A 27,010-nucleotide genomic window follows, 5' to 3' on the forward strand; every position below is an offset into this window, starting at 1 on the left:
TTCATTGATGTCCTTATATATATTATAAAAGTTATATATATCAGCAGCATATAGCTCAAGGACAAAGAAGTTTGAATGTCGCAATACAATCATAACTTGGTTACCGATGCCTGTAAATAGTGGCAGAGCTAAAATTTTCTCCAAGAGGTATGTATCAAAATATAAAAATTAAACACTCAAATAAGTTAAGGGGATATATATATATATATATATATAATTTTGTCCCTCCGTGTTTAACCATTCAAGGCTTCGTGTAGGAGTTAAATAGAATTCTCTTACATGAATACAACAAAGAAATGATGATTTTATCTAATTTATATTTTTGTTTTTTAACAGAGTTTTCTCAAATTTTGTCATATTTATAACTGCGCGAAGCGCGGACAAATTTACTAGTTTAAAGATATTTCCGTATAATTTCTTGATAGATCAAGGGCGGCTCTAGGGTAAAAGTTAAGGGCCCCAAAAATAAGAAGCACTACTATATTATTATATAATATATACTCCATAATTTATATTTATATAATTATTAATAAAAGATTTTAAATTTTAATAATTTTTAATATTTGGTAGACGTAAGATTGAGTGAGTTAATTGGATAAATTTTTCTCACTAAATTAAATAATATATTTACCTTCTCATCAATTTTATTTTTCTTCTTTTATGTATAGTCTTTTTTCATGGTTCTCACGATTTTACTTTCTAATTTTAATTCAAATTCTCTAAATTAACTACTTTTTGTCACATTTGATTGATCCACACACGAGAAAGCAAGTTCTTTTATGTCTCATCTTTTTTATCTAAGAAATTCCCTAGACAAATGTCGCAAGGTTCAAAACACGATGGATAATGGGCTCACATTTTACCATTTTCACTTAAGAAAAAAATTCAATACTATATGACGTGCGCCTAACTCATACATTATGAGTTGCGCTCTCAACATTAGATCAAAGTCATGTAGGTTTTTTTTGCGTCGCAATATTATATGGATTTTATAAAAGAAGTTTCAGGGTCTTTTTAATATATTTTGGTTTTAGGCTACCAATTCTGTTGAGTCGCCCCCCATTGATGATCAACAATTATCTACACACTACTGCCCCACCATGAATGTACTGTTCAACCAGTTTCATTCACATTTGGTAACTGAATGACACACTCACTGCCATTAATGTTCTTGTCATTGTTGTCTTATCTTAAGTGAGACTCTATAACTTTGATTGAGAATGTCAGGGGTGGACAAGTGACTCTAGTAAAGCCTTGATTTAGGTCCCCCAAAATTTTTAATAATGGATTTTGTAATTTTATTTCAAATTAGATTAATGTTTGTAGAAAAAATAAAACAGTAAAAAAAATTGTAAAAAAGAAAGAAAGCTGTCTACTCTCTAACAGTAAAAATATTTTTAAAACTTTGAATTAAACAACTTAAATTTTCATATTAGTAAATATATTTTTTTTACAACAATATCAAAGGTAACATATTGCAGATACTTGTCTAACATCTCATTTATTTAAATTATCCTTTTCTAATATAAATAATAATATTACTATGTGAAGTTAAAAACTTTATGTCATTTAAGAATATATACTATAAACAACAAGTATGAAAAAAATGGCAACGCATACTAATAAAAAAAATATAAGACCTCTTATTAAAATTTGGCTTTAGGCCACTAATTTTATGGAGCCGCCCTTGTAATAGATACTTCTCAGACGTAATAAGGACTCGTTTCTGTTCTTTGCGGAAGCTACTTTTCTAAGGAACTTTATTATGGGGTAAAGGTATTTTTCCAAACTTTCTCGTACAAAATCCGTCCAAGAAAAGTGCAAACACTTCAGTAGCCTTAGTAGAAATGAGTAGTCCTTCCATGGCTATTATCTCTTCAATTCTTTCCTTCCAATTTAGAATTGCTTTTTTATATTATGGTTTCAATAATATTGCTCGTCATTCCATATGATTACTTGACAGATAACAAAAATTTGTTATCATTTTTGTTGTTATTTTCCGAAAAACAACTTTTTTATTATGTTGAGTTTAAGTGGCACTTCTCGAGACAACAAAGAATTGAATGGCATTCTGGAACTTCCAGTGAGTTCAGAATAAATAGCTTATGTCTCAGCCGAGGGTGTTCAGTATTGTTTGTTAGCCAAACAATAACTACTAGCTTAAATGGATCTAAGAAAGAGGAATAATTAAATTAGTTCAACGTTGTTAGTTATAGCCTTTGGTGGCAAACGGGCGGGTCGGATCGAAAACGGGTCGGGTTGAAACTTGTAATACAAAAACGGATAAATTATCCGATCGGACCCATATTTAATACGGATAAAAAACGGATTAACTGAGGGATAATATGAAAATTCGTATTATCCCCCAATTTGAAACTTTATGAATGTGAAAGTTAAACCCATTAGTTATCCATTGATTATACATTTTCTAAATCGATAATATGATTCTTATCCATATATGACCCATTTTTAAAAAGTTCATTGTCCAACCCAATTTTAGTGGATAATATGGGTGAATAACTATTTTCTTTTAACCATTTTGCCACCATTACCGTTAGTTATAGCCAAAGGGACCATTCTCATACCTCGCTTGTTCGTTGATTAAAAGTTATCTCAAACAAATCGGTAAGTGGGCGTTAGAATGAGAGAACAGCGCAAGCAAATGCATGAAGACGTATGTCCAAAACTTTTGTGATTTTGCTTTACAATTGTGCAAAAATAGCACTTAGAGATGGGAATTATGGTTGAGAGTTTCACTAAAACATTTTGTTATGTAACAAGAAAATCTTGAACATCCTTTCGTTCACCATATTCCTAGAAAGCTAGAACAAGAGAAGCATAATCAACAGTGCTTTCAAACAGACGTTCCAACTCATATCCAGTACAAAAGCACAAGCAAAACAGAATGACAATATCTCACTTTCTATATCTGTTATTTAATGTATTGAGAGAGCCATTTAAAGCCTTCTCCATATCCCATTTTGCGGACTATGCTGCACATGAATACCTCAAGGGGACGAACATTGGATTCTGCCAGGTTTACCTTTCCCTTGCCAGTTGTGATGCCCGTTAGCCCCATGTGGTAACGCAATTCATCTTCTGATGCAGCATACGGGATGTCTATCTTGTTACCCAGTATAAGAAAAGGAACGCTGGCCAACGACTCATCAGAGAGGAGAGCATCCAGCTCTTTCTTAGATTCTGCAAACCTTTCTTTGTCATAGGCATCCACCAGATAAACAACAGCATCCACCTTCACATGAAATTGCATGTTCAAAGCAACATAAGATTAGCCAAATAGTTCCTGCAGCTTGTTAGAGAAGGGTAAAAAAAAGAGCACGAGACGAAATGACATATTTTCCAGCTCAACTTTATAAGTAATTTTGCATTAACAACAATCAGATTACACAAATAATCCTAATGTTTCCTGCATAGCACAAAATCCTAAAGAATTGAACTTCCTTATAGTCTGCACACACTCTCTCTCTCCTCCCTCCGTCTCTTTGGCTGCATAGCACAAAATCCTAGAATTGAACTTCCTTATAGTCTGCGCACTCTCTCTCTCCCCCCTCCGTCTCTTTGGTGGTAATACTTCTCAAACATAACGTGGTTATTTCGATATAGAAGTTTGTAATTTAGGTGTGATATAAGAAAATTGTATAAACAATACCAATCAACAAAGTTCCATCTAAGACTTTTCTTTGATAGTTTTCTGTAACTAGCCAGAAATTCATACTTCGGAATATCTGCTCACTCACACAAGCTTCAACGGCAGAATATTGAAACAGAGCGCAGGTTATACCAAGCTCTATCATGTGGCATCAACTGCTGGCAATTCTGAGAATTTCATTATCTATCAAAGATCAAATGTAGACCTAACATACCTAGACACAAGCAAGACTCTAGAATCGTGACAAACAGAACAAGTAGAAAACAAAGAACTCGATGAGCTACTTCGCGCTGGTCCAGAGAATCTCTTCTGTTTGCCATTCACTAAGCAGATGGACATAAAGAAGAGGAAGAGGAAGTAAATGGGAAGGAGAATAACTTGTCATGTCTTATTCAAGAGTGGAACTTATTGAAGAAACATTGCTGTCAGCCCAATCAAAAACTTTTAAAACAAGGCACAGACACTCATATGCTTGATAAAAAAAGAACATCGACACTAATAGATCCCGTATTACTATTCTAAGTCATTCTTCCAATGAATACAGATGCAATAATTCGGATACTGGGGAAGAATGTGGTAAGGTACTATTGAAATACCTCCACAGGAACCAAAGGCAGTATCATCAAACTTGTGAATTTTGTCTAATAGTTACATTATCCTCTTTATATATGTTATTAGTGTTAGTATTCTTTGTAGATGCATGTCGAAACATTTCAAAACAATGTAGCAGAGGGAGCAAAACTCTGGCAGTGGAATTCAAGAAAGTTATGTTTTGCAATGATAAGACACACTCTAACAGACATGAAATTCTTCCACCACAGGTAGCTAAACACTTGTCAAGCGTTAACAGGATACACCATTAGACTTATCCCCCCCCAAAAAAAAAAAGATACACCATTAGAACTGCAATCACTAATGTGATACATCACTACAAATGGCATAAAGTAAAATACCTTAGCGTAATAATCTTTCCACACTCGACGAGCAATCTGATGCCCACCCAAGTCAAATGCCTTGAACTTAATTTTCCCAATACTAAGCTCCTCTGATGTCGGGTATTGTGTTGGCTGATGTTGAACCAATCTCTGCCAAATTCCAAAACATTAACTTTTCCAGGCTCAGGTCCACCAAACAAAAGCAAACAGCTCAACGAAATTAAAATACTAATACTAATTCTTTAAGAATAAGGCCCAAAAAATCATTGACAAGACACAATTCAAAGAGATAATAAATAGGAAAGCCGAAACAAAAATTAGACAGATAATTGGATCTTGAAACCGCACACTCAAATGAAAAAAACATAGCACGAAAATAAAAATAAAAAACAACTACCACGCCTCAATCCCAAACTAGTTGATGTCAGGCTACCTTTAATCGGATCCATATCATTCCAATATTCAGTAATTTGTCTTTAAGACAGAATTACACTTTCTCCAAAACTACTCTTTAGAATCTAACGAAATGGGAATAGAACATGACAACCGTATAAGGGCTTGATTTCAGACACAAAATCAACTAATTACACATGTTTTCCCTATCTTCACCTTTCATCAACACAGGAAAAGATGCAAAATTGAATTACTTCTGAGTTTTGATTTGCAGATAGTTACATTAAAGTGAAATTAAATTATGCAATAGCATGAATTAACAAAAAGAAAAGTGAAAATGAAAAAACAAAAAGTGCAACAGACCTCGTCTTTCAACATATGAAGCAAGGTAGTTTTGCCGGCATTATCAAGGCCTAAAAACAAGATCTTAGCCTCTTTCTGCCACAGACCAAGCGATGCGAGAACTCCGTAGAACCAATCGACTAAGAACATTCTTTTCAAATTGATTTTGATCGACTACAATCCCTACGATACAGATTTAAGAAAAGGTGTTTGATGGATCGAATGATATAAGAACAAAAAGCGTATCGTAATCTCTCGATGGATTCGAGGGGAATCTTTCGTCCAAACAATAGACTTTATCGCTAGAGAGTAGAGAGGGGGGAGAAAGAGAGAGATTGTGTGTGTACGTACAGGTGCGCGGTTGTTTGTTTGTGTATGAGAGAGAGAGAGAGAGACACTAAATCCCCATCACTCTTGGCCCGTGGCACTGTGTGTGTCTGCGCGTATTTTCTAGTAAATCTGTCAAATGGGCCGGGTCGACCCACGAACTGACCCATGTAACCCATTAAAATTGACCCTTTAACCGGATCATGACCCACGAAACCCTAACCGGACCAACCCATTAATTTAAGGGGTCTGAGCTGGGCTATAATATTTTGACCCACTGAACCAGACCAGACTCGAATCGATAGCTGACCCATGGGTCAATCGGCCCGGACCAACTCAAATATATATTCAGACAAGTGGTAAAACATTGAATCCAAACTTTGACGAAAGAATATAGTACCAGACACTATGAGGCGTCTTGTTGAAATAGTAGAATTTCATATGTTTTAGACTAATAGTTATAGAAATAGTCGAATTCCATATGTTTCTCAAGTTTTAATGTAAATAAAGTATGGTTTTTCTTTCGGTTTTGTTCTAATTAGCTTCAAGGACATGTAGTAATTTCAAGTTCGTATATATGTATAAAGTTTAAATTTTTTTATCATTTATTAGTTTTTAACTTTTTTTAATTAAATTGGATTTGGCCCATAGGGCCCGGGGTTAAGGGGTTACCGGTTATGGATCCGAGTACGGTCAATATGTTTTGGTTAATGGGTCAAATCCGGACCGGACCCTATAAGAAAGTGAATCGGCCCAACCCGGTTAAGGACCCATGGGCCAAGAGTCAACGGGTTCGGGTCTGGATCGGGTCAACCCATTTAACATGTCTATTTTCCAGTCATACCATAACATGGGTGGGGCTTAATTACGTGAGACTTACGCATCTAAATGCCCGATTGTACGTCCTAAACACGCCTAATGTTCAACGATCGGTGCTCGCGTGATAAAATTCTTTCCATCTATTGGAATATAAAAATTATGAACAACTCAAATGACGAACCATAATATTGTATATTTACTAATTGAGAATATCGTGAGGGTGAATATCATTTGAATATTTTTTCTGAAAATAAATAAATCAAAATTTATAAATTTACTTGGTAGATCTTTTTGTCTATGTTCTATATTTATTATATTACTATTTAAAAATGATTTTACATTTACCACAAAGGAATAATAATTGTGTGCTTGTTATTGCCCCTTCCCTTTTTCCTCCCTAAGTCGAGGGTCTATCGGAAACAGTCTCTCTGCCTTTTAAAGGCAGAGTTAAGGTCTGCATACACTTTACCCTCTCCAAACTCCACTTGTGGGACTACACTGAGTTTGTTATTATTGTTTGTTGCTGTCATAAAGGAGTAATAATTTAAATTATAGGATTGATAAAATTTAAGTATTATAACTTTTAGAAAGGTAAAATGTACAACTTGATAATATTTTTAAAGAAAATATATTTTTTAATTGCTTAAAGTTAAGACGTTATAGTTGATTTATATTTCAAAGTAAATTTAATAGTATTGCATTATTTATAGTTGTAAAATATGCTAAATATTTTATTTTTTATGAGCTTATTTAATTCTTTTTTTAATTTTATTGAAGGTTTAATGATTTTATTATATTTTTTGTGTTATAATGCTATATTATTAATTTATAAATTAAAAAATTTAAAGATCCATTGGGCTTACGCCCATGTCTCGAGTCTTTCGCCTCATCCCGTATTAAGTAAAACGTCCCGCCTCACGCTCACGTCTTTTAAAACACTGTATTTTCCTTATTGAGAATCAATTTGATTAATTTTTAAAATTAAATTTGATTAAATTAACCTAATATTTTACAACTTAATTTAAATATTCAAAAAATTATATGAAAAATACTATTCTCTCTGTTTCAATTTATGTGAACATATTTTCTTTTTTAGTCGGTACCAAAAAGAATGACCTCTTTCCATATTTGAAAATAATTTACCTTCATGCAATAGCCACACAAAATATATGTGCTTCATTTTACACAACAAGTTCAAAAGTCTTCTTTTTTTCTCTTAAACTTTATGCCCAATCAAATAGGTTCCCATAAATTGAAACAGAGGGAGTATAAGTTATAACTTTTTTCGTATCAATACGATGAGAAAATATATTTTAAAATATTAGTCAAGTTCAATAAATTTAACTTTCGATAAACGAAATATGATAGTAACTAATTTGTAAGGGAATGAATAGTAATATGTACTCTTCCTTTAAAGAAAGAACTCTAATATGCCAACATATTTGTGAAAATAGCACGTGTTAGCCAGTTTTTGAACTGATAATTAAAAAATAGCCAGTGTTTGCAAAGTCATTGAAAAATAGCCACTATTTTGCTGCAACACGGGAAGTTCCAACATAATATACTGGAGATTGATGCACATGTGTATGAACTTCCAACATATTATGTTGGAATTCCACCACACGGAAAGTTCCAGCAAAATATACTGGAGATTGGAGCACCTGTGTGTGAACTTCCAGCATATTACGCTGGACCAGTATATTATGCTGGAACTCCAGTATATTATGTTGGAAGTTCACATGTAAAAATTTCGAACTCCCGTATATAATACTGGAATATTATTCAGATTTTGAATAATATTTTCGTTCAGATTTATCTCTACATGAAAATTGGCTAAATTTCGATTATTTTTTAAACTTTAGCTATTTTTCAGTTACTACTTGTAAATTTGGCTATTTTTGAATTTCAGCCGACATATTTTGGCGCTTTATTCTATTAGTAATGATAAAAATCTCAAAAACGAACGTATAATGAAGGGGATAAACTATTACCTTACTAATTCTAATAATGATTTTTTATTTTTGAAAATTCATTAACTTTAAATATCTCATGTTATTCTTAATGGTATATTTTTATGATCTAAAAATGTTATGACATGCTTAATATCATATATTTGGCACAAAAGTACAAAAGCGATGGGTGCCTTTGGTATAAAGAAAAATATTTTTAACGGAAAGTATTTTTCTAAAAAAATAAGAAAAGTATTTTTCTATGAAAAATGTTCCTTAAAAATAAGTAATTTTCTTAGTTTATTTTCTGATTGATAAGTAAGCAATAAATATTATTTCAAGAGCATTTATATATATATATATATATATATATATATATATATATATATATATATATATATATATATATATATATATACATACATACATACATACATACGCGTATATGTGGAGGGTTGGGTGAGCAAGGGAGATCGAGGTTGGGGTGGGGCGTTGTCACGACCCAAAACTAACCCTTGTCGTGATGGCGCCTATCGTGAAACTAGGCAAGCCGACTTATTTCCAAAACAAATCGATATTTTCATTTTAAAGATAATTTCAAGGTTATTTAACATAAAAACCTTCGTAAAGGAGATCCAATCAAAATAAAAGTGCGAAAGGAAAAGCCTGACATCGGGGTGTCACTAGTCATGAGCATCTACTACAATCTGTCTAACAATATCAAGGCTAACTCAGCATCGAAAATAGCTAAATATAACTAGAGGAAGATAAGAGGGAGAAGAGCAGGGGCGACGATCGCCAAACAACTACCTTGCTATCTCTAAGAAAATCTGCAACCAGAACACTCAATGACCGCTACCGTGACCAGCTACACCTGAATCTGCACACAAGGTGCAAGGAGTAACGTGAGTACGCCAACTCAGTAAATAACAACAATAAATAAAGACTGAGCAGTAGTAACGAGCAATAAAGCATATAACATTCATATCGGAAATCTCAGTAAAATACCACATGCTTTTAAAAATCAGGATTTAAATTAAAACAACTCGTTTAACCCAGTTCCAGTAAAAATTATTTAAAGATATTTTTTAACAGTTTTCAGACAGAGGAAAAATACAAAGGTGAGCAAAAAAAGTAAAATCATAAACAGCAACTCGGGCAAACCTCACAGTCACTCGTGCCACTCGGGCATACCTCATAATCCCTCTTGCCACTCGGGGATACTTCACAATCACTCATGCCTCCTAGTCACTCAGCACTCGGCACTCGCACTCAGTAGGTACCTGCGCTCACTGGGTGTGTGTACAGACTCCGGAGGGGCTCCTTCAGCCCAAGCGCTATAATCTGCACGGACAACTCAAGTGCGATAATAATAAAGTATGATGCAGGGGGCAGCCCCGATCCATACTCATCCTCGCTGGTAGCCCCGATCCACACTCATCCTCACAAATCAAGCCACTCGGGCATTTCAGTAAAACAGGGCATTCGGCCCAAAACATTTATATGCATCAAAATAGAGTCATAAAATTGAGTTATGCGGTAAACAAGTATAAACATGACTGAGTATAGATTTTCAATCGAAAACAATGAGAGGATGGTAAGAAACAGCCCCTAAGGGTCCAAACAACATTGGAGCAAGGCCCAAACATGGCATTCATCCCAATTTACAGAAATTCTTACTAAAACATATAGGTATCAAATGGTTTCAACAAACTATGTAACTTTACAGTTGCTACGGAACAGACCAAGTCACAAATCCCCAACAGTGCACGCCCACACGCCTGTCACCTAGCATGTGCGTCACTAAAAACAGTAGAATGATATAAAATCCGGGATTTCATACCCTCGGGACTAGATTTATAATCGTTACTTACCTCAAACCGGTCAAATCTCTACCCTACAATGCTCTTGCCTCTGGACTTGGCCTCCAAATGCTCCAAATCTATTCACAATCAGTACAATATCATCAATATACGCTAATGGAATGAATTTCACAAGAAAAGCTTCAAAATTAGACCAAAATCCGAAATTGGCTCAAATCCGGCCCCGGACCCACGTCTCGAAATCCGACAAAATTTACAAAACTAGAAAGCTCTTTCATTCACGAGTCTAATCATAACAAATTCATCAAAATCCGATATCGTTTGGTCCTTCAAATCCTTAAATTACTTTCAAAAAATTTCAAGCCTTAACCCCTCATTTTCACTAATTACCATGATTAAATAACGGAAAATTACCATATATACAAGTATTAGGGCTCAAGTAACTTACCTCAATGAAACCCCCTTGATTCCTTCTTCAAATCTCTCCCAAAAGCTCCAAAAACCGAATAGAAATGGTGAAGAATGCACCAAAATCGCGAAGGGTTCTATTTATGGTTTCTACCCAAGTTTTTCGCACCTGCGACCATTTTCTCGCACCTGCGGTCCCTGGTGCACATCTGCGAAACCAGCCCAAAATTCTCATCCCCGCATTTGCTCTCAAGGCCTCACACGTGCGGGCACGCAGATGCGGCTAATTCTTCGCACCTGCGTTCCCAGCGTTGCCCGCACCTGTGCACTCCCCACACTCACTAGCGGCCTAGCACCTGCGAGGCTTTCTTCCGCAGGTGCGAAAATAGCAGTAGCAGCTCCAGTTGCAAATTCCAACTTCCACAAATCCAGTAACCACCCGGAATCACCCCGAGGCCCCCGGGACCTCAACCAAAAATACCAACAAGTCATATATCAACATACAAACTTAGTCGAACCTTCGAATCACTCAAAACAACATCCAATCATCAAATTACCATTGGATTCAAGCCTAAGAACTTCTAAATTTTTAAATTCGGCAACCGATGCCGAAACCAACCAAATCACGTCCGAGTGACCTCAAATTTTGCACACACATCACAAATGACACTACGAACCTTCTCCAACTTCCAGAATTCCATTCCGACCCCGATATCAAATTTTTCACTGCCGACCGAAATTGCCAAATTTTTAATTTCGCCAATTCAAGCCTAATTCTACCACGGACCTCCAAATCATATTCCAGACGCACTCCTAAGTCCAAAATCTCCTAATAGAACTAACAGAACCATCAGAATTCAAATCTGAGATCGTTTACACATAGGTCAACATCCGGTTGCCTTTTCCAATTTAAGTTTCTACTTAAGAGACTAAGTGTCTCAATTCACTCTGAAACCACTCCAGTCCTGAACCAACTAACCCGACGTAACATAATATAGCTGAATAATACAAAAAGAAGTAGAAATAGGGAAAACAAGGCTATAACTCTCGAAACTACCGGTTGGGTCATTACAGGTCTGCTCGGATGTGGGGAAAGCCTGGGGTCGAGGGGGTGAGACGAGGGTAGGGGTGACGACGGAGAGGATAGGATGGTAAAAACTATGGATTGTAGAGTTTAGAAAAAAATATTTCTTCTCTTGTTACGGAAGTCATTTTTCTAAAATTAGAAAGAAAAAAATTCAAAAGGAAAATATTTTTCAAAATATTTAAGCCAAACCACGAGAAAATTGAAAAAGTATTTTCCTCCGTACAGAACATATCCAATGAAATGTCAGAGTTGTCCGTGCTTCTAAAATTAATAAATTTGATAAATATCTCGTTCTCGTAAAAAAAATCTTTCATTTCTTCAGAGGTAATAAGAGAGAAAGGAAGACAAGTGATGGTGAAGAATTGACGCTACTACTTGGACTTTTAACATCAAATTTTGACGTCTTGGACACCAAGTTATTCCTACAAGGACATTTCTCATAGATTTACGTAATAAAATTTTTGACATCCTCTTATATTTAGGTTTATTACAAACCTCCATTAATTTACTAAATTATAAAAAGATGGATGAGTTATCTAATTGAGGTTCAACTTATTAAATGATCAGTTAGGACAACACTATTATTGTACATTTCCAATGTACAAAAAGCTAAATCCCTAAAATTCATTCTCTTAGATTCAAATCTCAATCCCAATTTCTACTATGTAAATCCTTAGTTTAAGTCTAATAATCTATGAAAAAATAAAATATATACTCAAAATTAAGTTAAGAACACTTACCCTCATAATTTGGGTGAAATCCGTCTTCAAAATCGCCTCTTACTGAGGTCCCAAGCTAAAAAATAATGAAAATTAGCTAAATCTCGTCTTTAGAGGATTAAAAATGAATATGTCAGGCATTTATCATAGGCACAGATCATTTTTGTAGGTGCAATGTCGCAGGTGCAATCCTACCTTTGAAGGTGCAACCTTCGCACTTGCAAGACCAACTTTCACACTTGCGATGTAGCAGAGTGTACAGAAACTCACCCGAGCCCCTCGAGACTTCATAAAATTATTTTTACAAGTCCAAATATCTTTTATGGACTTTTCAAACAACTCAAAATACCCACAGAACATCACAATAAAGAATAGAGGCTCAAACTGAATAAATTTTTTTTTTTATTCCCCTCCATTTTGATTCCCCTTTGATCTCCCTTTTGATAACAACAAGGTCGGGAATCCAAACTAGAGTAAGAATTTCATAAGTAAATGTGGAAGCAATAACAATAAGAAATTGAACAACTAGAATTAAAGTGCAGAAAATAAAGGATATGGGAAAATTCAAGGAAAGAATTCCAAGACCTTCCAAGAACGCAAGTTCTATAGCCTTGACAAGATCCAAGCAACAATGTTTTGATTTATTGACGAAATCAAACGCATTTACTTAAAAACTAATTAAAATAATAGATTCAGATTTTGACCGCTTTACGAGTAACTTGAGACAATAATTAATAACTCCTATTAATCGTCTTCTAAGAATACCATAAAGTAATCAACGATATCACAATAAAGAAGTTATCTTACTACCTCGAACTATGAATTAGTAAAGGTTGAAAGATAAATCTCAAAGTATAAGTAACAAAGGTTCAAAAGAACTCTCAAAGTATAATATTCTTAATCAATAATGAAGTACATTAATGAATGAGAAAAACTCCTTATTTATAGGAGTAAAAGTCCTTAAAATTAGGTAAAGTGACTGTTAAGGCTTACAAAGTCATTAAAATTAGATAGAATGGTTGCTAAGGAATAAGAAAAGTCATTAAAATTAGGTAGGGTGGGCGGTCAAATCCATTTGGGGCAGATTTGGACCTTAAAACTACTAGTTTGGGCCATTGGTTTGGACTCCAATTGAGCTCCTTTTCAAACACTCCCTTTTGGATCTCTTTTAAGCTTATTTTGAGCTCTTCTGAGTGCCCTTTTGCTGGATTTCAAGGGTCGAGTTCGGGACCCAATATTCCTCCTCTTGGACTTCAATCTGGGCCACCAAATAATTGTAAAAATTGTACAATTCATCTTCTTTGAGCTTGGGCTTGGGCTCGTCCTCTACAATTAAAAACTTCTTTATTTTCCATTGAAGTCCAGCAATCTTAGTCTGCAACTCTTTAACTTGAGATCTTGTAAATGGCCTTCTTGAAGCTTCCAAAACTCTATTCTTGTCCTTGATGCTATCATTTCCCTCTTCTTGAAAAGAACTCGTTCCCGAATTCGATCCTACATCAAACAAAGACAAGTCAGCAACATTGAATGTAGCACTTACTTGAAACTCACCAGGAAGGTTCAGCTTGTAAGCATTGTCTCCGATCCTTTCAAGGATATGAAATGGGCCATCTACTCTAGGATGCAACTTTGACTTCCTTTCAGAAGGAAATATCTCCTTTCTAAAGTGAACCCAAACTAAATCTCCAGGTTTAAAAATAACTTGTTTTCGACCCTTATTCTTTCTCAAGGAAGTTTGTTCATTGTTCTTCTCAATTGCAAGCCTTGTTTGCTCATGAAAGTTTTTCATCATCTCAGCCTTTGTCCTACGATCAAGATTAGCAATATCATTAGTAGGTAATGGTAATAAATCAAGGCGAGTAAAGGGATTAAAACCATAAACAACCTCAAAAGGAGACATACTTGTAGAAGAATGGATTGTTCTATTGTAAGCAAATTCAATCATAGGCAAGTGATCTTCCCAAGAAGTTAATTTACCTTTCAAAATAGCCCTCAACATGTTTCTCAAGGTTCTATCAACTACTTCAGTTTGTCCATCAGTTTGTGGGTGACAAGAAGTAGAAAACAACAATTTAGTGCCTAGCGTCCCCCAAAATACACGCCAAAAGTGGCTAAAAAACTTAGCATCCATATCACTAACAATAGTTCTAGGTATACCATGCAATTTAACAACTTTTTTTACAAAAATATCAGCAATATGTGAAGCATCATTACTCTTTAAACAAGGAATAAAACAAGCCATTTTGGAGAGCCTATCTACCACAACAAATATACTATCCTTATAATTCCTTGTTCTAGGCAAACCTAATACAAAATCCATAGAAATATCAATCCAAGGTGAAGTAGAAACATGTAATGGCGTATAAAGACCAGGTGGTAACACTTTAGATTTAGCTTGTTTACATTCCAAACACTGTGCACACATTCTTTCAACATCTTTTCTCATTCCAGGCCAAAAAGAATTTCCAGCAAGTTTGTCTAGTGTCTTTGGGACTCTAAAGTAACACATTAGCCCTCCACAATGTGCTTCCCTTATAAATACTTCACGTAAAGAGCAATTAGGGATACACAACTTATTTTCTTTAAAGAGAAACCCGTCTTAGAGATTAAACCTCTCAAAAGGACCAACTTATAATTTGCAAAAATCTTGCCAAAATCAATATCATTAGCATAAAGTCCCTTGATTTGATCAAAACCCATCAATTTAGAAGTCAGAGTAGAAACTAAAAAATACCTTCTTGAAAGTATATCAACAACAACATTCTCTTTTCCTTATTTGTAAGAAATTACATAAGGAAATGTTTCAATGAATTCAACCCACTTAGAATGCCTCCTACTAAGCTTACCTTGACTCTTCAAGGATTCATGGTCAGTTTTAATGACAAACTCTCTTGGCCACAAGTAATGTTGCCATGTGGCTAAAGCCCTTACCAACACATATAGCTCTTTGTCATAAGTGGAATAGTTAAAAGTGGCTCCACTCAACTTCTCACTATAGGCAATAGGTTTAGAATCTTGCATCAAAACAGCACCTATTCCTTTGCCAAAAGTATCACATTCAATTTCAAAAGATTTAGAAAAATTAGGCAACTGTAACAATGGAGCAGAACATAACTTTTCTTTCAATAAGTTAAAAGCATCATCTTGTTCTTTTTCCCACATAAAAATCTTATCCTTTCTAATAACTTCAGTTAAAGGAGAAGCAATGGTGCTAAAGTCTCTCACAAACCTCCTATAAAAACTAGCAAGTCCATGAAAATTCCTAACTTCAGTTACATTCTTAGGTTTTGGCCATTCTTTTATTACTTTGATTTTCTCTTCATCAACCTCAACTCCTTTAGAACTAACCACAAAACCCAAAACAATTACACGATCTACATAAAAAGCATTATTTTTAAGATTAGCAAATAAAAGTTGCTTTTTAAGAACTTTAAAAACTTGTTTTAGGTGTTCTACATACTCTTCTAAAGTGTAAGAAAAGATCAAGATATCATCGAAGTACACCACAATAAATTTTTCATGAAAATCCTTAAATATATTATTCATTAATCTCATGAAAGTGCTAGGTGCATTAGTCAAGCCAAAAGGCATAACTAACCACTCATAAAGCCCATATTTGGTCTTAAAAGTAGTTTTCTATTCATCTCCAGGATTCATTCGAATCTGATGGTAACCACTTTTTAGATCAATTTTAGAAAAGATTTTGGATCCATGTAATTTATCCAACATGTCATCAAGACGAGGAATAGGATGGCAATACTTTACCATTATCTTGTTAATTGTTCTACAATCTACGCATATCCTCCAAGTTCCATCCTTTTTGGGTACCAATAGGACGGGAACAGAGCAAGGACTCATGCTCTCTCTCACAAAGTCTTTCTCAAGCAACTCCTCAACTTGCCTTTGAAGCTCTTTTGTCTCTTCTGGATTACTCCTATAAGTAGGCCTATTTGGAATTTCTGATCCAGGTACAAAATTAATTTGATGCTTAATTCAACGCAAAGGTGGCAATCCATTAGGAATATCTTCAGGAAAGACATCTTTAAAATCCTGCAAAAGAGAAGAAATACTACTTGGCAAAGAAAAAGTTAGTAACTCAGAATTAATCAAAGCTTCTTTGTAAGTAAGTAGTATTATGGGCAATCCCTCTTTTCTTGCATTTAAACACTCTTTGGATTTTATATAGAAACTCTTTTTTTTTCTTTCCTTAGCCTCTTTCCTCTCACCAAGACTTTCTATTTTTTCATTCAAACCCCTTTTTATTTCTTCTCTCAAATTGCTACCCTCTCTCTCTTTCTCTCGGCCATTTTTTATTTTTATAACTCTTGGCCTCCTTTCTTTTCTGTTTTCTCAAGCCTAATTTTTATCCCTCCCCTTGGTTTCCCCATTGTTTCCCTTAATATCTTTTGATCTTCAAACACTTGAGAAGGAGATAAAGGTGAAAGAGTAAATTGCCCGCCATTTAGCTCAAGAGAATATCTATTCTTCCTTCCATCATGAAAAATATTCCTATCGTACTGCCAAGGACGACCCCGTAAGATATGGCATACTTGCATAGGGATTATGTCACAAAGAATATCATCCTCATATCTACCAATATTGAATGGAATCATGCATTGTTTGTTTACCTTTAGTTTACCACTATCATTTAACCATTAGAGTCTATAGGGAGTAGGGTGTTTTATGCATGCAAGTCCCAGGTTTTCCACAAAGTACGAACTCACCACATTAGCACAACTACCACTATCAATGATCATAGAACACGTTTTCCCCTTTATCCCATACCTAGTATGGAATATATTCTCCTTTTATTTTTCACTATTGCTTCACAAATTGATAGTCATAATCCTCCTAACTACCCCAATTATGCCATCATAGGTAGTTCTATATCATCTTCATCACTCACATATCCCTCTTCTTCTCCCTCACTTTCTTCACTCTCATATCCTCCATCTTCTCTAAGAATGATGTTTCTTCTACTTGGACATCCATGCATCATATGTCCCCTTCCTTTATATTTCAGACATTGAATAGAACTAGAAGGTGTAAAAGGTTTAAAGGTTTTACCTCCCTCTTTGTTCTCAAATTTACCTTTATCCTTATCTTCTTGAGGTGTAGAAGAACTCTTCATCTCTTGATTCGGCCATGGTTTCTTGTAGATGGTTTTTGACCGACCTTTCCACGAGCTAGTTTGATTTCTTTTATTTTGATTTTCTACCTTTACGGACAAATCAACTAACTCATCTATTATTACATATTATTGTAATTCTACTACATCGGTTATTTCCTTATTTAAACCATTTAAAAACCTAGCCATTGCAGTCTCTTCTTCCTCCATACAATTAGCTTGCATCATAGCCAAGTAGTAATTGGTTCTTGTCCATAGCACCATATCCATAGCCTTAAAGTACTCATCCACAGACATGGATCCTTGCTTCAATGTTTGAAGACGTTGTCGTAGCTCCCTTTGAAAGTGTGATGGTACGAATCTCTTCTTCATCACCCTCTTCATCTCAACCCAAGTAGCAATTGGTGCTTGTCCTTCTTGCAATCTGTCCCTAGTAAGCTTTTTCCACCAAATAGCAGCAAAGTCAGAAAACTCAATAACAACAAGTTTAACCTTCTTACCCTCGGAGTAGTTGTGACAGTCAAAGATGGCTTCAAACTTTCTCTCCCAATCAAGGTACAAGTTTCCACCCTTGTTCCCTTGAAAGATGACATCTTCTTCTTTATACTACTTATATTATCTTCTACTCTACCTCTTTGTTCCCTTCTATTTCTTTCCACCCTATCAAAATCAATATCATTAAAATCATCTATAGGGTTTTTTTTTATTTACAATGGGAGCAAGGGGTACATTTCTCCTAGCTTGGGGCCTAACATTATTTTCCCTTCTAAGTTCAGCTATTGTATCATTTTGCTCAGTAATGGTGTCCCTCTTCTCTTGGAGTTGCAAATTTCACCTTTCGAATTGTTGATGCATAACTTGCAAGGTAAAATCATTTCTTGCTTTGATTTCGGCTTCTTGTAGAGATTGAAAGGTTATTATTTGATGGAATTTTGTTGGTTGGGTGTGGATGGATGGTCATGTATGTGATATTGGAAGTTATGAATTGTTTAAGAATGATGGTGGGATAAATTATTGGTAAATGATAGTAGTTGGATGAACTAATTCTATGGTTAAGAGATGTAGAGATTCATGCCTGCTAGGTGTTTGATAAAATGCCTAAATGGCCTAAATTATGGAATTTGTTACAAATATTAGTCTCATTGGATATTGTTATTGTAGATTGAAGTTGCTTAGTATAGTGGATCATTGCATTATCATTAAGGGACTAATTTGAGGTATGTTGGCTAAACTTATCTCTTAGAATTAAATCTCTCGATGTTCGTGTAAGTCCCAAGTATGATGGGTCAATTTCTTATTTCTCATGTTCCGAGATATTTATTATAAACTTGACTATTCCGAATAAACCTTGTGTCGGAACATATATATATATATATATATATATATATATATATATATATATATATATATATATGTTCCGAATGCTCTTATCATATTATGTTATTCTTCGGGAACGTGTTCAAAGTATGAGTATGTATTAAAATATTATAACTTCAAGTCGTGCTTCAAATGAAAGCTATTATGCCAAATTGTGTAAGAAATGTCAATGTGCCTAAGACTCTTATTTGTTCACATGTGTACTTAAAGTCTTGAATAGAAATACGTTGTTGTTGATGATCCATGATGATGTTTGAAAGTGAAAGAGGTGAGCATGAGATATAAAATATGGCCATCTTGCCAAGAATAAAAATTACACTTGTGGCCAATAGTTCCAATGAAACGAAAGAATGTGTGAAAGATTATGAAATAATTTTTTACTTCGCTATATAATAAATATTTTGGGAGTATCGTTAGTCACCGAGGAAGGGTAGGTTGAAATAACCTAACCCAGAAACTACACGTGCCGGTGTAGGAGTAATTGAGGGATAAATCTCCGTATTGATGTGTTGAGATTATTCCCCTTAAATGGGATGAGATTGATGTGACGAGATTATTCCCCTTAAATGGGATGATATGATTGCTAGCGAAGGGTGATATCGATCCACACGGCATTGTGGTGAGATGACCTAGTCGATCGGGTCATGATCGGGCGCCATATTGCATATGGTGGTGATTGTGCTGGAAATTATAATTGAAATTGTGATTGTTGTTGATGTCTCGGATGAGACGGCCTAGCCGATCGGTTCGTGATCAGACTCCGTACTAAAAGTACGGTGGTATTGTGAACGGTGACATATTGGTACTAAAGATCTCCCAACTTAAAATATGGAAATCTATTTGAACACTGTCTTGGTCCTAACTTGAGGTTTGATGTTGTTTGAGGCTTCCACTAATATTATGATTGTTCTTGCTTGTATTATTAATCGTTCTATTGAGAGGGTATTTTTTCATTCATATTAGTACTATTCCATATGTACTAAAGTCCCTTTTGCAGGGGGCGTTGCATCTTCAATGGATGCAGGTGGTTCCACAACAGGAGACATTGATCAGTGATAGCGGTACACCCTCTTCCCAGCTAACTTGGTGAACCTCACTTCATTTCGGGGTCATGTATCTTTTGTTCCTTGTGTATTGTGTTTGAGGTATAGTCGGGGCCTTGTTGCCGGCACTATCGTAGTATTCTTTTGTGTCTATTAGAGGCTCCGTAGACATATTGTGGGTTGTATATTAGTATTGGGGAAGTCAAACAAGTTATGTTGTATTTGAATTCCTTGTTCCACTTCAGACCATGAAAATGTATGTAATTTGAGACTTTAAAATGAAGTAACTAAGGGTAATGAATTGGTATTGTATACATGATCTCCTTATGATCTAATTAACAAAAATATATATTCTCTTTAATCATAAGTGAGTTTGGGTAGAAAGTATCTAACATACTTGCTTGATCGGGTTCACTCGGTTGAGCGCCGGTCGCACTCTCCGAGTTCGGGGTGCGACAATGTTAAACTTACATTTAGAGGTTTTCCTTTTTCTTATAAACTTTGTGTTGAATCAAACTATGTACGTCACAGAAATTTGAATGGGAGAGTATATGCTAGCCTAGCATTGTAAGGCAAAACTTACTGAACTTATTTAACTCCCAGCAAGAAAACATACCAATTGTTTATATATATATATATATATATATATATATATATATATATATATATATATATATATATATATAAAATATAATTGAGCATAATTTCAAGAAGTTGTTTGCATATAAACAATGCATAATCACAGTAGACGAATTAAATTCAAACGTCTTGTTTTGTGAAATTAATATGCCAAAGTTATCAACTTTAAGCCCCCACATATTGAGTCTTAACTTTAGAAAAAAAGTTGATTTTTTAGCTGCTATGCTCATCAGAAAAGTATATTTTATTATATATTGTAATACACAAATCGACAACACGCACAAATTTGTAACAAATTAAAACCAACAAAACAATAAAAGGGAAAAGAGTCAGAAATCAAGTTCATTCTTCCAAATATGAGAAGCAAAAATATGTTTTGAAAATTGATTCAAATTAACTCCAACAATTCCGAATGATTAGATTCAACTAAAACATTCAATAATCAATAAACCTATTGTTTCTTCTTCAATAATCAACCTTAACAAAATCCGACAGTAAAATTGTTCAAGTTTCTTCAACCAAACCTCTGTTCAAACCAACCAAAGATAAGCATTGGATCTTCATATTAAGTTGACACTAATAGATACAATGTAGGCAAATTAAGAGAAAATTCCTTACCTAAATCAAGCTCTTCAAGGGGCGAAAATTAGCAGTAGCTTCCTTGGAGGAGCGAGAATCAGTCTCCTTCACCTGGATTCCTCAAGTTTAGAGGTAGTCTTTAAACGGTGGAAACGAAGTGGTGGAGTGGTTGAGAGCAGCGTTAGGCGGTGAGAGAGAGAGGGGAGACTGAAAAAGAGAGGAGATGAGCGAAATAAAATCCTAGATGTGCAATTATGTTATTTTTTCCGACTACTGTCGTAACACTCCTCAAATCTATAAAAGTTTCAACACACGCTAAATATATAATTTAATTTTTTTTTAATCTTATCTTGAGTACATAAAAAATTATGCTTCTATTACAGACTTAAACTCTTGTGATTGACTTTTGATTTACTTTTCTATTTATAAATAACTGGATATACAACTAGGGAAATAATATTAATTTTAATATTATTAATTATTAAAAGTGAGTATCATTAAATACTTGTTAAGTCAAAATAAAAAAGCAAGACACCTAATATTTGGGGCTAAAGCCTATAGGAGAATATGTTGAAAGACAAAAAAAAAAGGAAAAGGCTTAAAGCCTTAGGAGGAACGAGAGACAAGGGCTGTAAAACAATTGCAAAGAATTCAACACAACAAAAAAATAGATTTTTCGAGGAGCAAGAAATAGAGGCAGCGTTACTTCTCGACTACTTCAGACCTTCTTTAGGCCACGATTGAGGTAATTCTTTTTATGGAATTGTAAGCTATAACATCATTATACACTAGAATCTAACATCCTCATGGGGTGAATTCATAGGAAAGTTTTACAAAACCTCAAGAACACCCATCAAGTACGAGTTAGGTTTTTGGTGTTACAAGATAAATTCTTTACTTTTATTGGATTGATATAACGGGTTAGGATTGTTAGAGATAGTAAAGATTTGTTAGAACAAGACCTCACCCCAAAACTTAAAAATTTAGAAGTTGAACCTAAAGTTCTTAGAGTTGAGAAAAGATTAATACTTTGGGAAAGTTGGATACTTATTGTGACTTATTGTTGTAGTATTTGATCGTTGAGTTGATTACAAGAATTGAAACTTACATTATTGCTTGAAAGGAGAAATTGAGGTGAGTGGATATAACCTTTTACTAAAGTGGTTCTACTCACAAAAATACGCCCACAAAGTATTTGATAAAATATTTTAAAGAGTCAACATCTACTTAATTGGAACGTGTGAATACATGTTGACTAAGTATATTCTAGTTAAAGCTTATATATTTTTCTCGAAAAATATAATCGTCTATTTTTCATATTTTTATGCTTTCTTACGTGATCTTACATGTTAAAGTTTCAAGAGTTAGATAGAACTTTTAAAGATACTTTGAGTAATTTTATTTCATGCTTATGTTATGTATACACTCAAGAATATTATTATGAATATTGATAGATCACTTTCAAACAAGATTTAGATTTGAAAAGTCACAAGAAGAAGTTTTAGAAAGAAAAGATTTTTTGGAGTATCCTCTATTCTGAGAAGGGGTCATCGTCTAGGCCGAGTGTGATGACCCGAAAGGTCATCTTTAGATTTAATAATTATTTCTATGTTCTAAAATCTGAAATAGCACTATTCATCTTTTCTCGACTTGCGTGCACAGTCTGTAAATTTTTTCGAAAATTTTTATGTGAAAAATTGATTAAAATGTGAAATAGTGCTTCAAAACTCATTTGAGTTGACTTCGTCTCGGAAAATGTAAAACTTTTCAAAAACAAAAATTTAGGATTTGAAGGTCCATTTGACACCGGAATTTGATAATTTTTGTATGGTTGGACTCGTCTCGGAACGGGTGTTCGGATTTCTTAAGTTTTTCTGAGATTCGAGACGTGAGTACCACTATTTATGTTTTAGATGTATTTCGAATTTCAATTCTAAAATTAGTAATTTCATATGGAATTAATTCCTACGATTCATGTTGAGTATATTGGATTGTTTGTGACTAGATTTGAAGCTTCGGACACCAATTCACGAGGCAAAGGTGTATTGGAATCTTGAGTTGGTTGCAAATCGAGGTAAGTGTCATGGTTAACCTTGACTTGAGGGAGTATGACTAATTTGTCTATTTGCTACGTGATTTAATGTACGGGTACAACGTATATGTGAGGTGACGAGTACTTATGCGTTGTGGTTGAGTCAAAGCATGCGAGTGAAATTTGTTTATTTTGAATAATTGCCTATTTAATTAAGATATTCCTGCTTAATTTATTATTATTTAATTGATCATTTTTCATGAAATTATTATTGCATATTTTAGAAAGTGAGGTCGGTATTTTAGTATTGAATTGATTGATAAATATATATCCCCGCATCTTAATACTCTTCCGAATTTATATTATTATTTCCATGGTAAGGAAGAGTGTAAAAGCACGAAGGGTAATGCCGTGCCAATTTCACATTATTATTTATTGAATTATGAACTGAGGAAAAGAGTTAAAGCATGAAGGGTGATGCCGTGCCATTTTCAAATAAAGCACGAAAGGTGATACCGTGCCAGAAGAGAATTAAAGCATGAAGGGTGATGTTGTGCTAGAAGAGAGTTAAAGCACGAAGGGTGATGTCGTGCCAATCTTATTATTTATTTATCAATTTATGAAAAGAATGAGAGTAAAAGCACGAAGGGTGGTGTCATGTCATTTTTATATTATCAGCTGCTCATTTTATTGTTGATCAATTAATTGGTTGCTACGTGACACTTTTCCTGCTGAAATTTCTATATCATTCTCCTTCGCATGTTCCCTCCCAAATTTATAAATTGTTATTTATTGTGTTATTATTGTTTAGTATTTGTATATACTTGTACAGGTTGTTTACGTACGTGTCTTGTCATAGCCTCGTCACTACTTCGTCGATGTTAGGCTCGACACCTATGGAGTATATGGGGTTGGTTGTACTCAAACTACACTCTGCACTTTTTGTGTAGATTTTGGAGTTGGTCCGAGCGGCGTACCATAGACTTACTCGGATTCAGCTACCCAGAGGAGACTTGAGGTATAACTGCACAGTGTCCACAGTTCTGAAGTCCCCTTCTATCTTATCTTAGTTGTGTACTATATTTCAAACAACTTGAATTTTATTCAAACCTTTATTTGTATTATCCAGTAGCTCGTGCACTTATGACACTAAATTCGGGGATGTATTTTGATGATTCGGTTATTGTGGTCTTCCGCACTTTATTTCATCAATTGACTTTCACTTAAATTGATTTGATTAAAAATGGCTAAGATTTTTCTAACGTTGGCTTGCCTAGCAAGTGAAATGTTAGGCGCCATCACGGTCCCGAAGGTGGGAATTTCGGGTCGTAACAAGTTGGTATCAGAGCACTAGGTTACCTAGGTCTTATGAGTCACGAGCAAGCTTAGTAGAGTCTGAAGGATCGGTACGGACTTATCTCTCACAGGCTATGAAATTTAGGAACAATATCACTTCTTCTTATTCTGTCATGTGAATTTTATTCTATCATCGATTATTGAACCATTCTATTCTTATTCTCTCGCAGATGGCGATGACACGTAATATATGTACCGATGGACAGGGACCAGAGCCCCCGGTGGAAACTATGACTAGAGGTAGAGATCGAGGTCGAGGTCGAGGTCGAGGTCGTGCCAGAGGCCTTGGTAGAGGCAGAGGTAGAGCTTATTCTAGAGCTCGAGCAGCAACACCTGTTGTAAAACCTCAGGTGGATTTGGAAGCAGAGGTTCCATCTCAGACTCTACCTATTGTACTAGTCAAGGTCTCGGAAGGATTCATAGCTACTCTAGTACTTCAGGACGCTCTAGTCCGTTTGGCGAACCTTATGGAAGGTATGGCCCAGAATGGTACATTTCCAGTAGCACCAGCCATCTCACAGGCTAGGGGAGGAGAACAGACTCCCACTACTCTTACTCCAGAGTAAATGGATCCCCATTATCAGGCTCTAGCAGCCCCGCCGGTTGGGGTAGTTCAGCCAGTTGTTGCGGCACAGGCCGGTGATAGGCTCGCCATGTCTTCTCATTATTTATTGAGGTTGGACAAGTTTACTAAGCTATTTCCAGTTCACTTCAGTGGTACACCTTCTAAGGACCCACGGGATTATCTTGACCACTATCATGAGGTATTGCAGAACATGGGTATAGTTAAGACCAATGGGGTTGATTTTGCTGTATTTCAGATGGCGGGTTCTGCCAAGAGGTGGTGGAGAGATTATATGTTGACCAGACCAGCTGGGTCACCTACATTAACTTGGGATAAGTTCTCACGGCTATTTCTAGAGAAGTTCCTCCCTATCACATTGAGAGAGGATTACCGTAGGCAATTTGAGCGTCTCCGGCAGGGAAGTATGATTGTTACTCAGTAGGAGACCCATTTTGTGGATCTAGACCGTCATGCTCTCTTTTTACTTCCTACCGAGGGATAGAGAGTGAGGAGGTTTATTGATGGACTCACTCATTCTATCAGGCTTCAGATGGCCAAGGAGACCGGAAGTGAGATTCCCTTTCAGGCGGCTGCTAATATTGCTAGGATGATCGAGATGGTTCTTGCACAGGAGAGAAGGCGGGGGTCTGATAAGAGGCCTCGTCAGTTCGGTGGGTTCAGTGGTGACTCGTCTGGAGGCAGGGGTAATTTTGGTAGGAGTCATCCTCCCAGACCGTTTCATTCAGCACTCCAAACATCCTACAGTGCACCACCAACTCCTATTAGTGTGCCTCCGATCCAGAGTTTTCAAGGTAACTCTCAGTCTGAAAGGGACAATTTCAGGGTCAACAGTCACAGCAGCCAAGGTCTTGTTATACTTGTGGTGATCCGAGGCACATTGCTAGATTCTGCCCTAGGTCTCAGGGCAGCATGCAGCAGCAAGGTTCTCGTGCTATGATTCCAGCACCGATTGCTTCACCGCCCACCCAGCTAGCTAGAGGTAGGGGTCAGGCAACTAGAGGTGGAGGTCAGGCCATTAGAGGTGGAGGTCAGCCAGACGGAGGCCATCTCAGGGACGCAGTTCAGAGTGGTGAGGCCCAACCCTGGTTTTATGCTTTTCCTACTAGGCCTGAAGCCGAATCATCTAATGTCGTGATTACAAGTATTGTTCCAGTTTTCCATATAGATGCTTCAGTTTTATTTGATTCAGGATCTACTTATTCCTATGTGTCCTCTTATTTTGCTTCATATCTGGTGATGCCTCGTGATTCTCTGAGTGCTCATTTTGTGTGTCCACTCCGGTGGGAGATTTTGTTGTGGTAGATCATGTCTATCATTCGTGTGTGGTTACTATTGGGAGTCTTGAGACTAGAGTGGATCTTCTACTTCTTGATATGGTAGATTTTGATGCCATCTTGGGTATGGATTGGTTGTCACCTTATCATGCTATATTGGATTGTCACGCCAAAACGATGACCTTAGCCATGCCAGAGTTGCCTCAATTAGAGTGGAAAGGGGTTCCTGGCCATTCTATCAGTAGGGTTATCTCTTACATGAAAGCTCGGTGTATGGTCGAGAAGGGGTGTCTGGCCTATTTGGCTTATATTCGTGATCCCAGTGCGGAAGCTCCTTCTATGGATTCAGTTCCAGTTGTCCGTGAGTTTCCAGATGTATTTCCTGTAGATTTTTTGGGGATGCCACCCGACAGAGATATTGACTTTTGTATTGATTTAGCTCCTTGCACCCAGCCCATTTTTATTCCACCATACTGTATGGCCCCGCCGGAGCAAAAGGAATTGAATGAGCAGTTACAAGACTT

The 27,010-nt window shown here is 35.7% G+C and overlaps 1 protein-coding gene across 1 annotated transcript; it reads right to left on the bottom strand.

Annotated features, from left to right (window-relative positions):
• Positions 1-2,751: 2,751 nt before the first annotated feature.
• Positions 2,752-5,761, bottom strand: LOC107814166 (small COPII coat GTPase SAR1A). Its single transcript, XM_016639518.2, has 3 exons — positions 5,362-5,761; positions 4,624-4,755; positions 2,752-3,253 (listed from the first exon to the last, which is right to left on the bottom strand). The coding sequence occupies exons 1-3, from the start codon at positions 5,488-5,490 to the stop codon at positions 2,933-2,935; spliced, it is 582 nt and encodes a 193-aa protein (XP_016495004.1). The 5' UTR covers positions 5,491-5,761; the 3' UTR covers positions 2,752-2,932.
• Between the last annotated feature and the right edge of the window lie 21,249 nt (positions 5,762-27,010).

The sequence above is a fragment of the Nicotiana tabacum genome, chromosome 15 (assembly GCF_000715075.1).
Source record: "Nicotiana tabacum cultivar K326 chromosome 15, ASM71507v2, whole genome shotgun sequence".
Classification (NCBI taxonomy): domain Eukaryota; kingdom Viridiplantae; phylum Streptophyta; class Magnoliopsida; order Solanales; family Solanaceae; genus Nicotiana; species Nicotiana tabacum.

Excerpts from the sequence above, each read along its gene's own strand:
- LOC107814166 (XM_016639518.2), bottom strand. The coding sequence starts at position 5,490 with ATGTTCTTAGTCGATTGGTTCTACGGAGTTCTCGCATCGCTTGGTCTG. Across the intron at positions 4,756-5,361 it reads TTCATATGTTGAAAGACGAG|AGATTGGTTCAACATCAGCC; the intron begins GTCTGTTGCACT and ends GGAATTTGGCAG. Across the intron at positions 3,254-4,623 it reads GGAAAGATTATTACGCTAAG|GTGGATGCTGTTGTTTATCT; the intron begins GTATTTTACTTT and ends TTTCATGTGAAG.